Source organism: Crocodylus siamensis, chromosome 2, assembly GCF_052110815.1.
Source record: "Crocodylus siamensis isolate JL-2025a chromosome 2, ASM5211081v1, whole genome shotgun sequence".
Classification (NCBI taxonomy): domain Eukaryota; kingdom Metazoa; phylum Chordata; order Crocodylia; family Crocodylidae; genus Crocodylus; species Crocodylus siamensis.
Window position 1 is genome coordinate 52,579,440 of NC_143396.1, and position 22,057 is coordinate 52,601,496.

The 22,057-nt window shown below is 43.5% G+C and overlaps 1 protein-coding gene across 1 annotated transcript in view; it reads right to left on the reverse strand.

Annotated features, from left to right (window-relative positions):
- Positions 1 to 17,132: 17,132 nt before the first annotated feature.
- The window catches only part of GABRG1 (gamma-aminobutyric acid type A receptor subunit gamma1), a 106,550-nt gene continuing 101,625 nt past the window's right edge, over positions 17,133 to 22,057 (reverse strand). Inside the window, exon 9 of the mRNA XM_090035873.1 lies at positions 17,133 to 20,984. Coding sequence (XP_089891999.1) covers positions 20,706 to 20,984 — 279 coding nt within the window. The 3' untranslated portion in view covers positions 17,133 to 20,705. The remainder of the gene's footprint in view (positions 20,985 to 22,057) is intronic.

The following is a 22,057-nucleotide window of genomic DNA, read 5'->3' on the forward strand; positions in this document are numbered from 1 at the left end:
TTTTACAAAAATACATCAGAGTATAAATATCTTACTTGTTTCTCTTCTAAAAAAAAGGACGAAGTATTTCCTTTTTTTTTTTTTTTTTTTTTTTGAGTCTATGGCTTTACAAATTTGGAAAATTTCACACTACATATCAGGAAATTCTGAATAAACCACACATGTAGGTCTAAAAGCACATTTCCATTTGATTCACTAGGGCCACTGAACATTCATATAAATGTTGCATGTTAATGTTCTCTGAAAAATTGTGAGCTATAAAGCTCCAGATCAAATTACTTCCACATTTCTCTTGGTAACTGCTTCTGAGATAGGAGATGGGAGTTCTCCCCAAACCCTATTTAACAAATTCTATCTTTAAAAGCCTTATGAGCCAAAGCGTTTACCTCTAATGAGAAAAGCTTGCAGTGTTTCCACTCTGAACCAAGTAAGACTGATCCTATGGCCAAGCTGAAGGGATTGCTAGAGAATTACACAAGTTAGTCTACTTTATAGCAACTAAATGAGCCCTCTTCACACTGCTTCCTCTTCCAGACATAAGAAAGGGGCCAAACATAATCTTGGAACCCATATGTAGAACAGTCTACTGCAGGGGTGACACATAGTGGGTACACGTGGGTACACATGCACTCCCAACAAAAAGACGCCACCGACACTGTTGGCAGCACCTGCGGGTAGTCACTGCTTGCCACCCTGTTGCCAAGACTGCCAGTGGTTCATAGATTCATAGAGTCATAGAAGTAAGGTCGGAAGGGACCTTGTAGATCATCAGGTCTGATCCCCTGCCCTGGGCAGGAGAGAAAACCAGGCTCAAATGACCCCAGCCAGATAGATGTCAAGCTTCCTCTTAAAGAACCCCAAGGTAGAAGCCATCACCACTTCCCTTGGAAGTTGGTTCCAGATCCTAGCCGCCCTGATTGTGAAGTAGTGGCTTTGGCTGTCCAGTTTAAACCTACTCTCTAACAACTTGTGGCCGTTATTTCTTGTTAACCTGGGGGGTGCTAGGCGGAACAAGGTCTCTTCCAAACCCTGCTGGTCTCCCCTAGTGAGTTTATAGATGGCCACCAGGTCCCCCCTCAGCCTTCTCTTGCGAAGGCTGAACAGGTTCAGGTCCCGTAGCCTCTCTTTGTAAGGTCTGCCCTGCTGTCCCCAGGTCATGCGGGTGGCCCTCCTCTGGACCCTCTCAATGCTGTCCACATCCCTCCTGAAATGCGGCACCCAGAACTGGACGCAGTACTCCAGCTGTGGCCTGACCAGTGTCACATAGAGGGGGAGGATCACCTCCTTGGCCCTGCTTGTGATGGTGTCTGTGGGCAGTCTGCAATTCCTGCTGGCTGCTGCCAAAACTGCCAGTGGCGGCTGCGGGTGGTCACTGACTCTTGGTTGGCATTCGCCACCCCCTCCTCCCCGCCACTGCCAACAGTACCAGTGACATCTGTGGGAGTTTCCCCAGTCCTGCCACCATGCTCTTGCTGCCACCATGCCTCCCCAGGAACCTGGGGCACACGTCATTCGTGGCCTAGTGAATGACTCAGACTGACAGGATAATCTATTCTAAGAACCTGTTTTTTAAAAATAGACTTTCCAGAACTTTTTGCTTAAATGTCTCCCACAGTGAGAAGAAATTCTGCTTATTATTAAGCAGTTTCTGTTATTGTACATTGTTTACAAGGTTTCCTGAATTTTAACTTTTAATTACATTTTCTATTTAAAAAATGCCAGACTCAGCTTTTTCCTAAAAGTATTTTTTTTAAATGGGGAAGAATCATGTATTTTAAGTGGAAAGGAAATATCCCCCTATAATTACCTATGGTTTGAACAGGAATGCAACAAAATCTATTAAAATCAACCAATCTTCACAGATGAATAGTGCCTTTGTCTCTTGTTTGAAAAAACATCTAAGCATGGTCACTGGAACTCTGTTAAGATTCTAGTAGAGACTTATGTTTCTCTCTTAACACATATTCCTGCTATTAAGAAGCCATAATTCTCCTAACATAAGACTTCAGGCAGAAACAATGTTCTTTCACTTAATTAGTGGATTCATGAAGACTTGCCATTAAAAAGAAAATGCAACACCCCTTCCCCCCCACCAGCTTCTCCCTCTGTTCCTCAGATATAAAACTATTATAAGCATGAAAGAAACAAAAAACAAGTATAAAATAATTGCATTTTTAAAAATATGGATCTCTAGATTTTTTATTTCCTTGGTATTTTCTGCTATATGCTATATTAGTCTGAGTTTTCCATTTATTTTAAAAAGCAAAGGCAAAATTATCAAAATTGGCTGGTGATTTTGGTGTCTGTTTTTTCAGGTGTTCAGACTGAGAAAGCTTAATGACCCAGGTGTCAGGAAGTGCCTAGTAGCCATCCTCTAAAAGAACTATGACCATCTAAGTTGCTGCATCCCAAGGAAGATGGCATCTTTGTAGCCCTATGTTCTCCCCAAAACCTATATAGCCAAAGAACAGAGGCACACAAAATCAATGGTCAAGCTGGAAAATTTATTGTTAAAGTGTCAGTATTTATCCATTATGGAGACAGAGCCATAACAAAATAAAGCAGAGTAGAACTAGTCTGTAAACACAACTGGATGAAAAAATAGAAAAAGAAAACAAAACCACCATTAAAATAAGAGCAGCACTAAGATTTTGAATTTATTCTTGGCCTACCCAAGTATCTCACTTTCAGAAATTACTTATAACTATTTAAATGCTAACCTGCAACTAAACTCTTAGATAACATTTTACTTGTTTCAAAGACAATGGGAAATTCTGTGTTTCCCCCAACCCCCCCCCACACAAAAACAAACAAAAAAACCCAAATAAAACCTCAACTTACTATATGTGCCACTAAATCCTGCCTGTATTTTAACTGTGATATCTTTAAGGTACATACAGACCGCCTGGAAGGTTAGGGAAAGGTTAAACCATGTTAAAAATGGCCACCCGATCTAACTTAGTTCTCCCAAGTACAGACCCTACGTTTAGATTCCAGGTTAGGTCAATCTAAGTAACAATGGTACAGAAGTTCAGGGCAATTAGATCAATCTAAAAATTGCTGACTTAATCTAAGTTAAGTATATGTCCAAGGAGTCTAAATTATATTGGGTTCAGAGAAACTGACCTAACTGAATTTCTGCACAGTTCCCAGTGCAGCCCCAGAGCTGGAAAAACCCGGCCACTGGCCCCAGCCCTGGGGACAAGCTTTTCCTACCTTCTCTCCTCACACTAGAATATTTTTAGCCCCTGTCACTCTCTCCCACTGCCAGATGGACAATGCCTCCCCACATAAACCAGCCAGCTCCCCTCCACCTGAGCCTACCAAACGTCCCCATCCCACAAACTACTCCTGGTGTTCTCCAATCCTGGGAGCTGAAGAAATGAGTCAGGTTGGGGGAAGCGGTGGGAGGGGTTGATTCACTAAGGGGCTGTTGTTCATTTGGGAGTGGGAGGGATCTGAGGGATAAAAATAGTCCATTTCATGGGAGGGAAAAGAGCCCTTCCCTACCTCCACCCCCTCCCACCCCAGTCAACCCTAGTTTTAAAGTTGGTCAGGTTGGAAGGGACCTGAGCAGATCATCATGTCCGACCCCCTGCCATGGGCAGGAAAGAATGCTGGCATCAAAAGACCCTGGGTAGGTGATCATCTAGCCTATTTTTGAAGACCCCCAGGGTAGGAGCAAGTACCACTTCTCTTGGAAGTTGGTTCTAGATCCTAGCCATTCTGACCGTTAAGTAGTGCCTCCTGATGTCTAGCCTGAATCTACTCTCAGTCAACTTATGGCCGTTATTCTTTGTTACTCTCAGTAGTGCTTGGGGGGACAAGGATTCTCCCATTGCCTGTTGGTCCCCCTTGGCAAGTTTATAGATGGCCACCAGATCCCCTCTAAGCCTTCTCTTGTGGAGGCTGAACAGGTTCAGGTCCTGTAGTCTGTCCTCATAGGGCCTACCCTGCTGCCCCCTGATCATGCAAGTGGCCCTCCTCCAGACCCTCATGATGTTATCCACATCCCTCCTGAAGTGCGGTGCCCAGAACTGGACACAGTACTCCAACTGTGGCCTGATTAATGTTGCATAGAGGAAGAGGATCACCTCCTCGGACCTGCTTGTGATGCATCTGTGGATGCATGACAAGGTGCAGTTAGTCTTCCTGACCATGTCCTCACATTGGTGGCCCATGTTCATCTGGGAGCCCCCTGACCCCACCAAAGCCTCCAAGACCCTACCAACACCCCAGATTCCCCCACAGACCCCCCTCCCCTCAGTCCCTCCTGAAGAATCTGCTTGGAGAGATCCCATTCTCTCCAATACCCCCATGGACATTTCCTGGCCCCCTGATCCTTCCCACGGACTCTGCTTGCCCTCCTGATCCCCTCAATCCCTACACGGACCTTGCCTGCTCCCTTCAATCACCCAGGTACCACCCAATCCCCCCCTAGAGCCTGCTTGCCCCCCGATCCCTCCAAGCCCCCCCCACTAGTCCCCCTTTCCTAATTTACCTTAAATCAGGTGTTAATTTTTAACTTGATCTAGCCTACCCAAAACCAGACACCAAAATCAGTAGCCAAATTTGAGAATTTTGCCTTTGCTTTTTAAAATACATAGTCTCAATAGTCTATACATAGTCTTAATTAGGCCTGTGCAAAGTGGCAAATATTCACTTTGTATTTAGATTTTCCTGATTTGGAGGGACAGTGATTTGATTCAGTGACTCGAATCACTGTCCTGATTCAATTCAGCTGAATTGGATCCAAAGATTTGATGCCACTTCAGACATTCAGCCAAAGACTAGACAGGCAGCAGTCCTCAACACTGGACACAGCTGCCTCCAGTTGGTAAGTCTGCTGTGGTGGGTGGAGGTGAGGAGGAAAGGGGCATGGAGGACAGATCAATGGCCCCACAGTGAGGGAGGGATTGGGGCTGGGGCTGGGAAGTGGGGAGGGGCAAGTGCTGTCCAGGGAGCAGGTAGGGTAGCTTGTACCACTGTGCACCACTGGTGTGGGAGCTACTTGTGTGGCAGTTTGTTCAGGGGGACTGGACCTGGGGAGGTGCAGGGGTGTGTGCCCCAGGATCTGTGTGGGCCAGCAGGGCTGGGGCTGTGCTGGGAGAAAGGCTGAAGGCACTGGGAAGAGGGGCTATGCCCTCCATTGCTCGCCCAACCAGTGCAGGGCTGGCATGAGACTGAGCACCTTTGCTGCCTCCAGATGAGCAGCAGCTGCACCCCAGCTGGGTGAGCAGTGGCAGGCATGCAGGGGTTGGGGGGGCATGTGCCCCTGTCTCAGGGTGAGGCAGGCATGGAGCAGGGACTATAGGGGGGCTAAAGTGATTTTTTGGGTGGCACATGCCCCCACCATGCCCTGCTGCTGATCACCCAGCTGGTGTGGGGCCAGTGTGAAACTGAGCCCCTGTGCTGTCTCTGGACAAGTAGCAGCAGGGCATGTGGGGGGGGGCATGTGCCTCTGGATAAGGGTGGGGCAGGTGGTGGAGTAGGGGTGAGAGGGGGGATGCAGTGAGTTTTCAGGTGGCATGTGCCCCCCCAAGCCCTGCTGCCACTCGCCTTGCCAGGGCAAGGACTCTGCTCATCCATGAGGTGTGGGGAGGCCAGGCTGGCTCCTGCCACTGCACACCACTTGTCCGGAGGCAGTGCAGTGGCTAAGTCTTGTGCTGTCCCCTTAATGGCTGGGTGACCAGCAGGGGGGCATAGCCCCCACTCCCAATACCTTCTGCCTTTTGCCCAGTGCAGCCTCAGATCCTGGGGCACATGCCCCCACTCCATACCCTCCTGGACCAACAGTGGAAGCAGCAGTGAGAGTCGCCATACAAGACACCACACAAGCAGCTCCTGGAATGGTGACACACAGTGCCTGAGCTGCCCCACCCATTCCCTGGCTAGGGCTGTGCTCAGGGTGGCAAGCCCCCACTGCTAGGCTGCATTTCATGGGGTGGGTGGAGCCAGGGCTGTACTCTGAGAGGCTAGTCCCAGTCGCCCGCTGCTAGGCTGTACTCTGCAGGGCAGGTGGAACCAGGGCTGCACTCTAGGCTGTGGCTGGGGCTTGCTGCACTGAGTGCAGCTCTGGATCTGCCCACCCCATGGAGCGCAGCCCAGCAGAAGGGGCTTGCTACCCAAAGCACAGGCCTGGCTCTACCTGCCCCACAGAACACAACCCAGCAATGGGGCTGGCTACATAGAAAAGAGCCCTGGTTCCACCTAGCTCACAGAGCACAGCCTGGCAGTGGGCACTTGCCACCTGGAGCACAACACAGGCCAGGGAGGGGTGGGGTGGCTCACGCCTCAGTGTGCTACTGGTCTCTGAGCTGCTCATGTCATGGCTTGTCCAGTGGCTGTCATGTCACAGGCCAGCTGGGCACTGTGATTCTATCAATTTTATCACAGGCCAGCTGAGTTGTTTGATTCAGTTTTGGATCGAGGAGGCAAAGTTGGGAGAGCAATAAAGGCAAATTTATTATAGCTTACACACACACACACCAGTTAACAGAAGGATAAATGTGATAAGCATATAATGCAGAATTAAAGAGCTAATAGTAAATAATAACAACAGGTAATAACAACAGATAGATCAATCTGTTACAGGCCAACTGGGCACTGTGAGGGTATTAGCCACTGGGCTGTTCAAAACAACAGATAGACAGACATGGGTTAGCAACTTACCGATGGTCCCTCAATGCCAAGTATGCATCAAATGATTCCAGCGAAGTCAGACATCCTTGATCAACGCTGTCAGAGGGTTACCAGGGAAGGTTCCTTGATCAGGATCCGATCCTCATTTACACCAGGACTCTGGGGTCCCGGCGCGGAACAAAAATGACCGTTCTGTTTCCTCCTTCCTGCTGATTACCTGATGCAAGTGCTTTTTATACCTAGTCTTATGTTAATCTGTTGGCCTCAGAACCACTTATAATGTTGCCCTATAGCTGTTACCCTATGGGATTGAAAGGTGTTAAAACTTATCATAAAAGGTTACTACCCAAACTCAGCAATAAGCAAATTATAACTCCAATAAGCAAATTATGATGAAGAACCTTTAGGTTTGAAATTGACATTGCCCCGCCTACGCCCCAACCCCTTTTAGGTATCATTTGAATATACATTCTTGGGATGTTTTTTCCTGGAATGTGTTGGGTCTGCCAAGTAGTTAGATCCAGTTCTTATAGTTAGAGCTGAACCCTGAGCAGAAACCACTAGGTCAGCTAATCTCACAGCTACAGCTTTGCCTATGGGGCCCAGTCATTTCCATGAACAGTTAATTTATCATTTTAGTTAAACTTATGACAGACAAGTTATAGTTGCAGTTTACAAACTTGCAAGCTTTATATTAACTAATATTACCTGTTTAGGCAAAATACCAAATGCCTCCAAGAAGCACAGGTTATTGCTTATTAATCCCTCTGGTTCTGGCTCTCACCACTGCTTCCACTGCTGGCATGAGACTGAGCCCCTTTGCTGCCTCTAGATGAGCAGTGGCTTCACCTCAGCTGGGTGAGTTGATGGCAAGGCATGTGGGTGTTGGGGGTGCATGTGCCTCCAGATCAGGGTGGGGCATTTGGTGGAACATGGGCTATGGGGAGGCTGTAGTGAATTTTCAGGTGGCAAAGCCCCTCATGCCATACTGCTGCTTGCCGAGCTAGTGTGAGGCCAGCACAAGACTGAGCCCCTGTGCTGCCTCCAGACAAGTAGCAGCAGGGCATATGGTTGGGAGGAGGGGGGACAGGTGTGTGCCTCTGGATTGGCAGGGGGAGGTGGTGGAGCAGGGGTTATGGGGGCTGCAGTGAGTTTTTGGGTGGCACATAGCCTCCCCATGCCCTGCTGCCACTTGTCTAGCCGGAACAAAACTGCTGCTTGTCCATGAGGTGTGGGGAGGCTGGGCTGGTTCCTGCTGCTGTGTGCCACTTGCCTGGAGGCAACACAGTGGCTCAGTCTTGTGCCAGCCCCACACTGGCTGGGTGAGTGGTGAGGGGGGCATAGCCCCCTGCTCCCAGCACCTTCTGCCTTTTGCCTAGAGGAGGCCCAGCCCTGCCTGCCCCACTGAGACCCTGGGGCACATTCCTCTGCCCTCTACCCTCCCAGACCAGTGGCAGGAGCAGCAGTGAGAGCCATTGGACAAGTTACCACACAAGCAGCTCCCAGACTGGCGGTGTGCAGCAGCGTGAGCCACCCCACCCCATCCCTGGGCAGCACTTGTCCCAGCCTGAGTCCAGCCCCAACCCCAATCCTTCCCTTGGTGTGGAAGCATTGATCTGCACCCAACCCCGCTTTCTCTCCTCCCTCTGCCCATCACAAGAGACTTACCAGCTGGATGCAGCTGTGTCCAGCATCAAGGACTACTGCCTATTTAGTCTATAGCAGAATCCCCGAAGCTGTGCCGAACATATTCCAAATTGATTTGGAGGCTTTTGATTCTATTCAGACCTTTTAATGGGTCTGCTGATTCAATTTGGATTTGGAGATTTGCCCACCAAATCGGGCTGAATCTCCTCTGAATCAAATCATCTACTGAAGCTTTGTATGGCCCTAATCTTAATGTACTGTTAACATATTCTGCAGTATTTAGTAGACTTTTCTTCTTACTGCCATTTAGAATAATTTTCTTTATAGGAAAAGCTATCTATTTCATGGCAGAGTATGAAAATATATACTAAAGCATACTAGCAGAATGCTATTTTTGAGCTTAACTATATGTAATAGTGTTGAGATTCTTGTGTCCAAGATAGCTAATGAAAAAATAGCATCTTTGTATATCTTATTTCCTTTATACCAAACTCACTGTGGTTCAAATACCACGGGGTTTGACCAACAACTTCACTAGTTTTCTAGCTCTGAATTCTTCTACTTCACTCAGTCCCCTTAATAACATGGTCAAATATTGAAAAAGGATCATATCTAAGCTATGCTCTAAGTTGACAAAGATACTTTATCAAAATGGAGAATCCAGTTATATCCAAGATAATACTTGTAAATTCTTCAGCTTTGGTTGTATATGAGAGAGATGATTTTCAAACAAATGGAAGAAATTATGGTTAAATCATTAAAAGCTTGATAGGATACCCTGAAATTTCCATGAAATTAAATAATAATAATGGCTGAAGAAATCCCAGGGTTATTACTGGAAATATATTAAACAACTGAACAGGAATAAATATATCAATACACCCATAATTACACTAGAAAAACAGAGGAAGGCAGTGAGGCTCTTATAAGGGAAATTGGAATGAAAGTACAAAATACACAACAAAATTGTATTTACTTTATATATTATTTATATAGCACCTTATATTATAAGGACAGATTCTCATCAGGTATAAACATACAGAGCTCCCTTATCCTCCAATAGAGTCCTTTCGGACAACACATGTTGAGAAGTTCCCAATATTTATCAAACTCATTTGGATTCTACAGCTAAGATCAGCACTTCCAGGGAGGAAGCTTCTTGGGATGGGACAATCTTCATCTCTCTCCTAGAGGTAAGTGTCTGTTCTCCAACAGGTTGGCTGATCTCCTCCAAAGAGCTTTGAACTAGGTTCGACAGGGGACAGGGAACCAGTGGTCTAGGAGAACCTAAGGTTGGTGAGCCACAACCAAGGCACCAGATCAAACCAGATAAGTTCTAAGGGGCACACTGGACATTGAGGCAAAGGGACACCAAGGGCATCCATTGCGGGATTAATGTGCCTTTACACAAATGCCAGGAGTATGGGGGATAAACAGGAGGAGCTCACACTCTTACTTACTGGCACCCAGTACAACCTGGTTGGCTTAATGGAAACATGGTGGGATTCTATTCCTGATTGGGCAATAGGCATTGAGAGGTACAGGTTGTATAGACAAGACAGAGTGGGGAAGAAAGGTGGGGGTGTAGCTCTCTTTGTTATGGAGCAATACACATCTTCCATCATCAAGGTGGGGGTAGAGGAGGGGACTACTGAGGTACTGTGGGTTAGGATACAAGGGTACCCGGGGGAAAGGACTTGGTAGTGGGGGTGTACTATAGACCTCCTCATCAGGATGATGAGCTAGACCTGGTATTCTCCAGGCAGCTCTCAGAGGCCATTCAGGTGAGAGAGGCTGTGGTCATGGGGGACCTAAATTACCCAAACATCTGGGAGGAGCAGATGGCCAAATCAAACTGTTCACATAGGTTCTTAAACTGCATGCAGGACCTCCACCTAACCCAGGAGGTGTCCAGTCCCACCAGAGGTAATGCCTTGCTAGACCTGGTCTTAGCAACTGGGGACAATCTCATGGGTAACCTGCAAGTACACAGTAACCTGGAAGATAGTGACCATCATTTGGTCAAACTTACAATCCAGTGAAGGGTGGGAAAAATAACGAGTGAGGCTAAAGTGTTAGAGTTCAGAAGGGCCAATGTTAGTAAGCTTAGAAGGCTACTTAGTGAGGTGGCTGAACTCAAGAGCACTGAGGAAATGAGGGTCCAGGACAGTTGGCAGTTTCTCAAGGGAGTAATCCTTAGGGCACAAAAGGAGACTATCCCATTTTGCAGAACAGGGGGCAAGGGGACAAAAAAGCCCCCTTGGCTGAACAGGGAATTCCATAAAAGACTGGGGGCAGAGAGAGAGATTTACAGACAACAGAAGCAGGGGGCAGCCAGCAAGGAGGAATATACCTCCCTGGCGAGTTATTGCAGGGAATAAGTTAGGCAGGCCAAAGCAGGGCTGGAGCTTAGGCTGGCTACAACAATCAAGAACAATAAAAAGTCCTTCTACAGATACATAGCAAGCAAAAGGAAGGCATACAGTAGCATACAGCCCCTGCAGGGCAAATCAGGGCAGTTGGTGACAAAGGGAAAAAAGCAGACCTCTTCAGTGAGTTCTTTGCTTCAGTATTCCTAAGTACTGGCCAAGACAATTTGCCCAACTTGAACATAGATAGATGTTTGGGAGGCACTAGACCACCAACAGTTAGTGCTGACTTAGTGAAGGAGCACTTGGAGGGGCTGGATGGGTAAAAGTCAGCAAGCCCAGATAACCTCCATCCATGGGTGCTGAAGGAATTGGCCAGTGTCATAGCTGAGCCATTGGCATGGCTGTTTGAGCACTCGTGGTGCTCCAGCCAGATCCTCGAGGACTGGAAAAGGGCCAGCGTTGTGCCCATGTTTAAGAAGGGGAGGAGGGATGAGCCGGGTAACTTTAGGCCAATCAGTCTTACCTCTATCCTCGGGAAAACATTAGAAAAAATCATTTAAGAGCGCATTTGTGAAGGCCCAGCAGGGGAAATGATGCTGAAGGGAAACCAGCATGGGCTTGTCACAGGTAGATCCTGCCTGACAAACCTTATAGCCTTTTATGACCAGGTCACACACTGCCTAGATACAGGAGTTGAGGCAGATATCATCTACTGGGACTTTAAGAAGGCTTTGACACAGTTTTACATCCTATTCTCATAAGGAAGTTGATGTGAAGTTGATGCTTATACAGTCAGGTGGGTGGCTAACTGGCACTCAGAGAGTGGTGGTGGATCAGTCATTTTCAGCCTGGAAGGAGGTGAGCAGTGGTGTCTCTCAGGGTTTGGTCCTTGGACTGGTGCTATTTAATATCTTCATCAGCAATTTGGATGAGAGTGTGAAAAACACCCTGTCCAGGTTCACAGATGACACCAAGTTATGGGGCAAAGTTAACACACCAGAGGGCAGGGAGGAGATACAGGCCGATCTGGACAGGTTGAATCAATGGGCAGAATGCAACAGGATGCAATTTAACAAAGACAAATGCAAGTCATAATTGACTCCAAGATGAATATGAGCTGGCAGTGTGACGAAGCCAACAACAAAGCCAATCACACCTTGTCATGCATTAGCAGATGCATGACCAACAGATTGAGGGAGGTGATGCTCCCCCTCTATGCGGCATTGGTCAGGCCACAGTTGGAGTACTGTGTACAGTTTTGGGTGCCGCACTTCAAGAGAGATGCCGAGAATCTGGAGAGGGTTCAGAGGAGGGTCACTTGTATAATTAGTGGCCTCCATTCAAGACCCTATGAGGGGAGGTTGAGGGATCTGGGTCTCTTCAGCCTGCACAAGAGATGTCTGAGAGAGAGCTTGTAGCTGCCTATAAGTTTATCAAGGGAAGACAATAGAGATGTGCTATTTACCAGGGCACCCCTAGGAGTAACTAGAAATAATGGGTACAAACTAGTGGAGAGTAGATTCAAGTTAGACATTAGGAAGAAATTTTTCACCGTAAGGGTGGCCAGAATCTGGAACAGGCTGCCAAGGGTGGTGGTACTCTGACGTAACTTGGAGGTCTTCAGAAGGAGGCTAGATAGACACCTGGCTGCAGTCATATGACCTCAGCCCTCTTTCCTGCCTGGGGCAGGGGTTGGACACGATGATCCTCCATGGTCCCTTCTGACTCTACAATCTGTAAGTCTAGGCCTAATTTTTTGTCTTTTAATTTTAGTCAATACAGTTGTTGGTCCATCTGGAAGCAGGAAAATTAATAACTATTATGCTTCTCTTGCCAGTATATGATTGACAAAAATAGACAACTAGCTCATTTTTACCCATTTGGGTTTAAATCAGTTGTGACCTGATTTCTACAGGAGACAGTCTCACAAGCCAAGGCATTCCTACTTAACTTCTAAAGTTAAAACACAATTCCAAGTTTAAGGGAAATATCACAAATTCTATAGTTATATTCTATACTGTAACAGAAGAGATGAAGAAGCCTCATGCAAAATAGCTCAGGGGCTGCCCTTTAGGCCATTCTTTAGGTAGATGGAAGGTGTAGGACAAATTCATATACAAAGGCGTTGAGCCATAGTTTCCCACATCCTGGATGTAAGTTATAACTATTGAGGTATTGTATATGAACATGGCGACACCATGTCTTCCACCCCACTGGCCACATTTTAAAAGAAGCAAGAGACACCAGTGCATATTGTGAGGAGCCTGACACTGATTGTGCTCTGAGAATACCTACTAGTATCAGATGGAGCCTTTTCAGGAGGCAGGCACAGGAATAGTTGATTTCTGGATTCCAGTTGGTCTTAGGTGTCGGATAGATCCTGAACTGCTCAGCCTGATCAGCCCTGTCAAGACTGAGGTGTTTCTGGGCATGTGAAGAAGCAGAATTTTAAACAAACTTCAGACTTGAAGATCAAAAGTAGAGATGCTTATGGAGTTTCAGTGCATCAGGGTTAGTCATCAGTCAGGGACAAAACCAGGGGAGTATAGGGCTTTGGCTGCACCCACCTTTGGCTGTTTAGCATGCACAGCAAATTCTTTGAGCTTGCCAGAACATTAAAGAAGCTTCTGAAAGGGCTGCTGCTTTGGCGGGGCTCTGGAACTTAGAGGGTAAATGCTGCTGCCATCATCTCTCCCTTTTCCCCTGCCACCAAATTTACTGGAGGGGAAGTGGTTGAAGAGGTAAACATACCCCACCCTTACTCCCTCCTCTTGGATCCACCCATGGTGGCAGCTGAAGAGATTTTGAGAATTAATAATTTTTGGACATAGGTTCTCAAACCGAACTAAAAGATTAGGCACCTAAGGCATGTCTACATGTTTATTAATGTGCTTTAGGTAATACACATTAAATCTAGTACCTCCAGGCACCTACACATGAGCATGGAGGCTGGTCCAACAGACTGGAATTCTAGCGCATCAGAGCAGAGTCAATTGATTGAGTCTGCTGGAGCATAGCAGTTGCCACACTCCAGCAGTCTCATGTGTCTTGTGTATCAGCATCCATCTTCTTTAAACAAGGTGGCAGAGGCACTTGAACTAAAGCTCATTTGATGAGATTTAGTTCATATGCCCCCACCTCTATTTTCAAGCACAGGGATGCTGATACAGGAGATGCTGTGGTGCTTTAATTAAAGAGGCTTTCAGAGCCACTCTAAATAAAGTGCCACCCCGCAACCTCTAGAGCATGGGCAGAAGTGCTCTCCATTGTGACGCACTAGAAAAAGGTATATTAGCCTATTTTAATGTGCATAAGCTAAAGAGCACATTTTTCTGTTATGTTTAAATGTATATTAAAATAGGCTAACGTGTATTAAAGCACACATGTAGACACATCCCTAACTTTTTATTTTTTTTAATTTGGTCTTTTGTCTATTGTTCCTCTACAAATAGGTTATTTTTTATATCAGTAGAATGGGATATAGAGATGAGATACAAGCAATCTAATTGACTTGACATGCAGGTCATTAATTCTCAAGACATGCTTGGTAAATATCAATTGAAACTTCATCAATCTTAAGACAAAAATGTTTTCCACCCTGTTTTAAGCTCCTAATAGTGGTAATACCTTCAGAGCAAGACATTTCACAGGAATTAATAACCAGTGGGGTTAATGGCCCATAGCTCCTTACAGCCAGTCATTAATCTACAGGAAATGCCCTGTGTCTTGTATAATTATTTCTTATTTTAAATCTTGTTTGATGGTTCAAGATTTTTTTTTTTGTGGGGGGAGGTTCTATTTAAAAAAAAACCAAACAAACAGTCAAACCAACAGCAGAGAAACAAACAGAATTATCTTGAACAGCTTTGAAGGGTACCCTAAAAAGGGCAATAAAAGATGCCAGATTGGCCAGGACTTTCAGATGAAACTTTCCAAAAATTGTATAACAATATCCCATTGAAGTTAGTGGTAAAATTCCCATTGACTTCAATGGGAGCAAAATGAAGGCAATATTGAAAAATGCTTCTTAAAATGCAAACCCTATTTTTTGGCCACTTAAAGCAGAGGTTGGAATTTTGTTTTCTATTAAAAAAGAAGGATGGGAGCTGGAAGACATGACCATTTATCTGTGATTTCTCTGATCCTGGCCCACCCTATGGTTTGACCAGCTCAGCTTCCAACCCCCATGACCATGAGTGAGATTTCATGTTCCCAAGGTTTTGCTACTTAGACCACTAAACATTTTCTGGAATATATGAAATGATTCTATGAATAATTAAAGTTACAATTTACAAAATAAATGAGAGTACATATTGGGAAGCAATAACCCTTGATTTTATTTGTTAATGCACTTGCTAATTCATAACATTCCTGAATTAGGAATTAGTCTCCGTCTTATTATCATGATTCAGTGGCTTGTGACAGAGAAAAATACAGGATGAAGGACACCGTTTTCCATTTTATAAACAGGTTTGTTGGTTTTTTTGCAGAAGATAGAATAAGAGAAATTACATTCACTCAGCCCACATCCCTAGAAATTCTTGGACTCCTCCTTTATAGCTGTAATTGCAGTTAAAACTTCTAACTGAGTTTCAATGCACAATGAACTCAATGGAAGCATACATTTTAACATAAATGTCTAAATCTTGGCCCTCCGCAAGTGATTGAGAGCCACCTGACTCACCATAACTTGGATTCTGTAGCTCCACACCTTGACCTGTTTCTTGTCCCCTTCTTAACTACTTATACAATTAACACAGAAAACTCTTCTGTAACATACATGGCATGAAGTTGTTGTCACGTGAATACTCTATTTGTGTAGAACCAATGAAGCGGACCTTCTATATATGTATGAATTTAATCCTTGGAATATATATGGGTGGACTAAAGTTCTTACAAGCTTCTAAGACATTACCTCCAAGCAGCTCTGTCTAGTTTTGTTAATGTATGTTAGTAAAATATTATACTCCACTTGATGGACAAAGACTTTGATTTCTATTTGTTGGACACATATCATACTAGTGAAAATCTTCAAAAACAGATAAAAAATCATTTTGAAAGCCTGATTATACAGAGAAGAATGACAATGAAATATGCAATTTAACTTTAAATATTAATGGCAATTTAAGAATATAAATTAGGGTTATCTTCTTTACTCTCAACTCGTTTTAAGTGTCAATTGAGATGATTGACATTGCTAAACTGAATATACCTAATTTTATGCAAATAATTTTAGCCATTCTGACCTTTTTCTTTTGACTTTTCAAGTGAAAGGCCACAAGTTCACCTTCTTGTGATCAAGTTACAAAGCATACTTCACACATCATTTAAGACAAAGCCTGAATTAACATATATAATTACAGAGGCAAAGTACATGGTCTGAGGTGATTCTTAGAATGTGACTGCAATACCTGTCACTGAATGTTATAAGACTGGATAAGTCTCAAGCTTTTGAAGCATGTTGACAAAAATTGTGAGAATCATATTTAGTCAGAGTTCATACTTTCATTGGTCCCACTACTGCATAAAACAGAAGCATGCAAACACAGAGGGGTGAAATCCAGTGAGGCATAGTCAAATGCACAAAATCTTGCTTCAGAATAACACAGTTAACAGCATTGACTATTACAGAGAGATGACCAACAGGACTGCAAAAATATCACTGAAGACAGTTTTTCTGTTGCAAAATATATTTCAGGAACTCTCCAATATTAGGTACAGTTTCACAAAATTTTCCCCACATTTTCTCACCCTTCTTTTTTTATATAGAGTCTGATATACAAATCATTGCAGTCAGTGAGAAAACCTTCCATTGAAATTACTGGCGTATAAAATAATATCCTTGTATCTCAATCATTTCAACTTCCAAGTACTGCTTATTGATATCACCATAATTTAAGCATGCTAAAATCCCCATTCAGGAAAGCATCACTATTTTAGGGCAGTACTTAGGCACATGCTTAAGCGCTTTCCTGAATCCAGGCTGGATTCTGGGGGAGGGATGGGTGGGGGGGAGGGGCATTGCTGAAAAGGGATGGATTAAGGCAGTGGGGCCAACCTTCTTGGTAGGTGGGCCACAAATTAAGCCCACATTCTCCTGAGTAACACTCCCCTCCCCTTGCCTTATGTGCTGCTCTGCTTTATGCTCCCTGCCCGCTTTCCAATCTGCCCGCACATCAAGAGGAATTGTGCTACTTGTATGTGCTGCAGGTTGGCTACCTTGGATTAAGGCATTTACTTAAATGGTGTAAAGAATACAGGGCTATAGTGCAAAACTATGACTCCAAATCCCACAGTGACATACCACAGCAAATGAACCACTCTCCATTTTATAGTTATACTTTGAAAACCAATCCCCACATCTATCTTCAAGTAAGAACAATCTTTGCTTCTTGCCATTTTTCCATAAAAGTCATTTAGACATTTTGGTATCATGGGAAAGTGTTTATGTGAAGATTAGAAAGGAAACACTTAGGGCTAAAGTAATACATTTATTACATGCCAAGTTACAGTTCAGTGCATTCCCATTTCTGTTTGCACACAACTATGAAAAGCTAGAATGATTTCACCAGTAACAAATGAGATACACAGAAAAGTTTGTCAACAGACAGAAGCAAATGTATCTATAAGCCAAACAGCCATAACATTCAATAGCTTTAATACTCTATTATATTGTTTCATAGAAATTAGAGATGAAAGACTTCTTGTTCACCCCCTGCCAATTCAGGATGTTTTTTATTTTCTAATTCAGTCATTGAAGGCTGATTGGCAAGTGACAACTACATGAAATAGAAATAACTAACTACATGTGTCAAAAGAGAGCAGCCTCATTAGGGCTGTGAGGAACTGATTCCCTCTCATGAAGTGCTCAGTTCTTCAAGCTCCATTTGTTTAAAGGGGAATTGATGGAGCTTGGCACCTGAAAGGATCTGGCCTTTGTTTTACAATAAGCACTGTACTTCAGGGTACATCTGACCTTCTGCTACTGAAACCACCTTCACCTGCATCCACACATCTTCTTTTCTAAGACAAATAATGCTGTGCCAAGTACAGTTAAAATGTCACAACTACACTTCTAGTGAAACGGCAAGTTTCCATGTTATTGAATGTTTCCTGGAAACTGGACTGCTAAACGATAACAATATTACAGTAGCTCAGGAAATGTTAAATGCTGCCTCACTTTTACCCTAAATCTAATATAGAGGGTGAACTCTAAAAGGTCACCCAAAAACTGAAGTCTGATAAAATCAGTGGCATCTTTTGAATTCTCCTCAAAAGAGAGGCAATTATTCAGTCAAATGATATTGAAATAAAGTTTGTTTTAAAGAATGCTCACCATTAATTTGCTTTCTCTCAGAATCAGTGAACTTCTGTTTGCATATTTTATAAAGTTCTGGGGTCAGATGTTATTCTCATGTTTCACATGGGAAATGTGTTCTGTATATCAAATCCAATTGCTCCTGGAACTGGGTAGCATAGAAATAGGTTACATTTTCTGTGATAATCTAGAGAAGAGATGATATTCAATAGATATTAGGGTGCTCCCTTTTAATATAATATATCATTCTCTATTATTCACTATGATTTTCTTTTTTTGTATCTACTGGAGATAGCTTCTAATACCATAAAATCTGCACAAGGCACCATCTCTCACATACATCTCCTTGTCCCACAAATCCTTTTCAACATACCTTGAGGCTTTCTATGTAATTCTGACTTTTAATTAAAGAATACCTCAGTTATGGAGCTGACTTTCATGGGTTCACTTAAGGCAAGTTTCACTGTCTACAGAAGAGAGAAAACAGAAAAGATTATATATTTTCATAGTAAAGAACCCTGATTTAAAAGTTCATTTTCATTTTGCCAGCCAACAATTTAACTTTTAAAGAGCAACCTGGACAGCCGATCACTTAGAGAAATCCTACCAAAGTTCATGGACATTTTATCTGTGTAGAGGTTGCGGGACTGGGTCCTGAAACATTCAGGTATGTGTCTCACCATGGAGAATTGTTTGAAATAAATAATCATTACTTTCTGCTTTCTGCACAACAAGAACTTCTAATAAAATACACAAGTATTAAAGCAGTTATTAAAAATAAGTTCATATCCAGATTTAATGTATTCATGAAGTTTGGAGCTGGCTTAGTAAATGAGATGCAAAGAAGCAGACCAAATCAACAGAAGCAATGCCACTTTGAATTTCCCTGTAAGTGAAGTGGAGACAGCCACACACTTTGTTCTGATCACTGAAGTCTGAATAGAATGCCTTTCAAAGATGTGGCAATGGTGGGTCAGAGTGTGAGAGGACAGATGGGTCCAAATTTATAGCAACAAATCCTATTGGGCATGTCTACAGGTATTATTAATGTGCTGAAAGCTTACTGTGCAGTAAAATACTACACGGTAAGCTTTCCTTGGAAGCTCATCTACATGTGCACCTGTTGGGAGCAAATGTTCTCCCAATGGGAGCAGTTCCATGCAGGGCTACTCCTGCCCTACCATGCTCCCCTACAGCAGGTGGGGGAGCTCTAGGCTCCCCCAGGTGCCAGCCCTAGGCTGGCAGGGGGAACTGGGGTCAAATCTGGGTTCCAGAGGGTGGGGGGAGCTGTCTTGCTTCTGAGGCAGCTGCCTTCAAGCCCTACACGCCTTCCTTGAGCAGATACCTGCTCAAGCCCCTGCTCCAGTTTCAGAGCTCAGGCAGAGATTGTCCCCTCCCCTGGCATCTGCCTGCTTCAGGGTCCCTGATGAGAGGAGGGGCCTGGCAGCAGGCAGCTCCTGGGATAGGGGACAATATCATCACCCCAGCTCCAAGAATGGAGTGGGGGTCCAGCAGCAGGTAGCTGCTAGGGCAGGGAATGGTGTCCCAGCCCCAGTTTCAATCACCTGTTCTCCTGCCCCCTGCTGCCTGGGCTGACAGGTAGAATTTGCTCCTGGTCAGCTGTCTACAGATGCACTACTGTGCAATAGCTATTGCACGGTAAATCTACTACCTGTTTTTACAGGTAGTAGAAAACTGTGCATTACCTTATTTTATTTTGCAGTAGCTTCTGCACAGGTACATAGTGACACTTTACTGCACAGTAGATTAGTCTACTGTGCAGTAAAGCATGCTGCATAGATACACCCACTATGATGTGCGTTAAGGTTCCATTCAGTTCCAGTTAAATTAATCAAAATAGACAGGGGAGTGGAGAAGACATGAGTACATGCTTGTCTACGTGGCCAGATTTTCTGATACTATACATAGGCAGAGTTCTGATGAAGTCAATAGAGCAACATACACCACTTAGGCATGGAAGGATTTTGTCCTATCTTGAGAAGTCCAAGAATATCACAACAGCTAAGCAAATATGGATAACGTGCAAGTGTAAAACTTAGCTGAGGTTGAAAGCACAAAACTATGTAATGATCAGCATCAGACAAGCCTAGAACTATTATTGCCTTTATATAATATATATGTAATCTGTTGTTCCCATTTTCTCACTCTGATTATGTGCATTCACACTTGAACACACTTAACATATTGCAGAAGATAAATGGCTAAAATCACTAAAGGAACATTCTATTCCAACCTTTTTAAAATAGGAATTTATAAAAATCCAGGATTTTTCAAGTTACCTATAATAGAAAAGGTTGACATGAGAATTATATAACAATGATGGTATTCCCATTTTATTAAATCATTGATAACTTTGGTGTAAGAATGCTATAAAGTTTAGCTGTTATAACATTTAAGAAAGAAATTTGGAAGTTATAGTCATCCAATTTAACCATTTAATCCCTGACTGCATTTTAAATAGAAAAGTGAGGGAAACTTTTACCAAAAAAAGGAAGTTTCCTACTAATTTCAAAACTTTAAAATGCCCATAGAGTTGATCAAAAGAGGGGGAAAATATTATGAAACTGTCACCAAATTCCTTCCAATGTTTTAACATTTTCAAAATTCACCAAAATTTGAGAGATTTTTTTCACCAGCTCTAATTTTTTAAGCTTTCTTTAAGATGCATTAAATTATCGCTTTCTGAGTTTGTCAAATGTTCCAATTCATAGATAAAGGTAGCTAATCCAATAAACAAGGTTGAACAAGGCAAAGGCGGTTGGAAAGAAGATTCGAGAATAGGAGTCAATTTTGGCAACACGGATGTGTATTCTTCCTTCTCTCCAAGATCCCGTGCGGCAGTCTTCAAAACAGCAAAAGAAGCTGGTGCAATCTTTCCCCTCCAGACACTCATATCCATAATCATCATCACGTTCTGGGAGATGACTGAGGTTGTTAATTGGAATTAACGTTGACCCAGGACGGACAGCAATTGAGGGTGATTTCTAAAGAAAATTATAGATTAGATTTTCTCATTAACTATAATCAATTCATATATTTCCCCAGGAAAAATTCCACTTGTATATATATTTACAATACAGTATGCAGAATTTGACATTTTAAAGATATTTGGGAAATTTCCCTAACTATGAAACATTTTGTGTCATTAATTACAGCATCTACTATGAGAAGGAGCCAGTAATAGCAAATGATTATCACAGGATGCAATTCACTGTAACTGTGGAAACATAACATGTACTGATGTAATTTATACAGGTATACAGATAACCTCTGATTTTCCAAGGTGTAACTTTAGCCCCATAGTGATGTGGCTTATGCTAGTATAGGGTGGATATTGTGCATTCACTTCATTTTACTTCACATTTATACCAATATAAACTTACACATGGTGTAAAAATGCCTAGGTCCTTTTCTAGTAACATTTTTTTAACCAACCACCTGCTCAGAAAAAAAAATTGAAAATGTATTAAATGTTTAGGAACAGAAGTTCAATTGTTCAGTGGATTTTATAAAGAAAACATTATACCTTAACTAACTTTATCCAAGGATCTTGTTAGAACAACTAATTATTATACTCTCATACAAAAAAAGAAAAGAGAAATGAAAACTTGACACAGCAGTTTAAGTTACTTACCAGAAGTAGGGCAGGGAATTTGTGGCAGATGTCACCTGTTTACTAAGACCAGGAAACTTATCTTATTTACCCAAATACAATCATAGTATCATAGTGCTTAGGGTCAGAAGGGACCTAAATAGATTATCAGGTCCAACCCCCCGCCCCAGGCAGGAACAGGTGATGGGGTCATATCACCCCAGCCAAATATCTGTCCAGACTCCTCTTGAAGAGATAAGAAAGAGCACCACCTCACTTGGGAGCCCATTCCAGAGCCTGGCAACCCTACCTGTAAAGTAATGTCTTCTGATGTCCAGCCTGAACCTTCTCTCTAACAATTTGTGGCCATTATTCCTAGTAACCCCAAGTGGTGTTTGCGGGAATAGAGCCTCCCCCAATTCTCGATGGTCCCCCTTGGTGAGTTTGTAAATGGCCACCAGATCT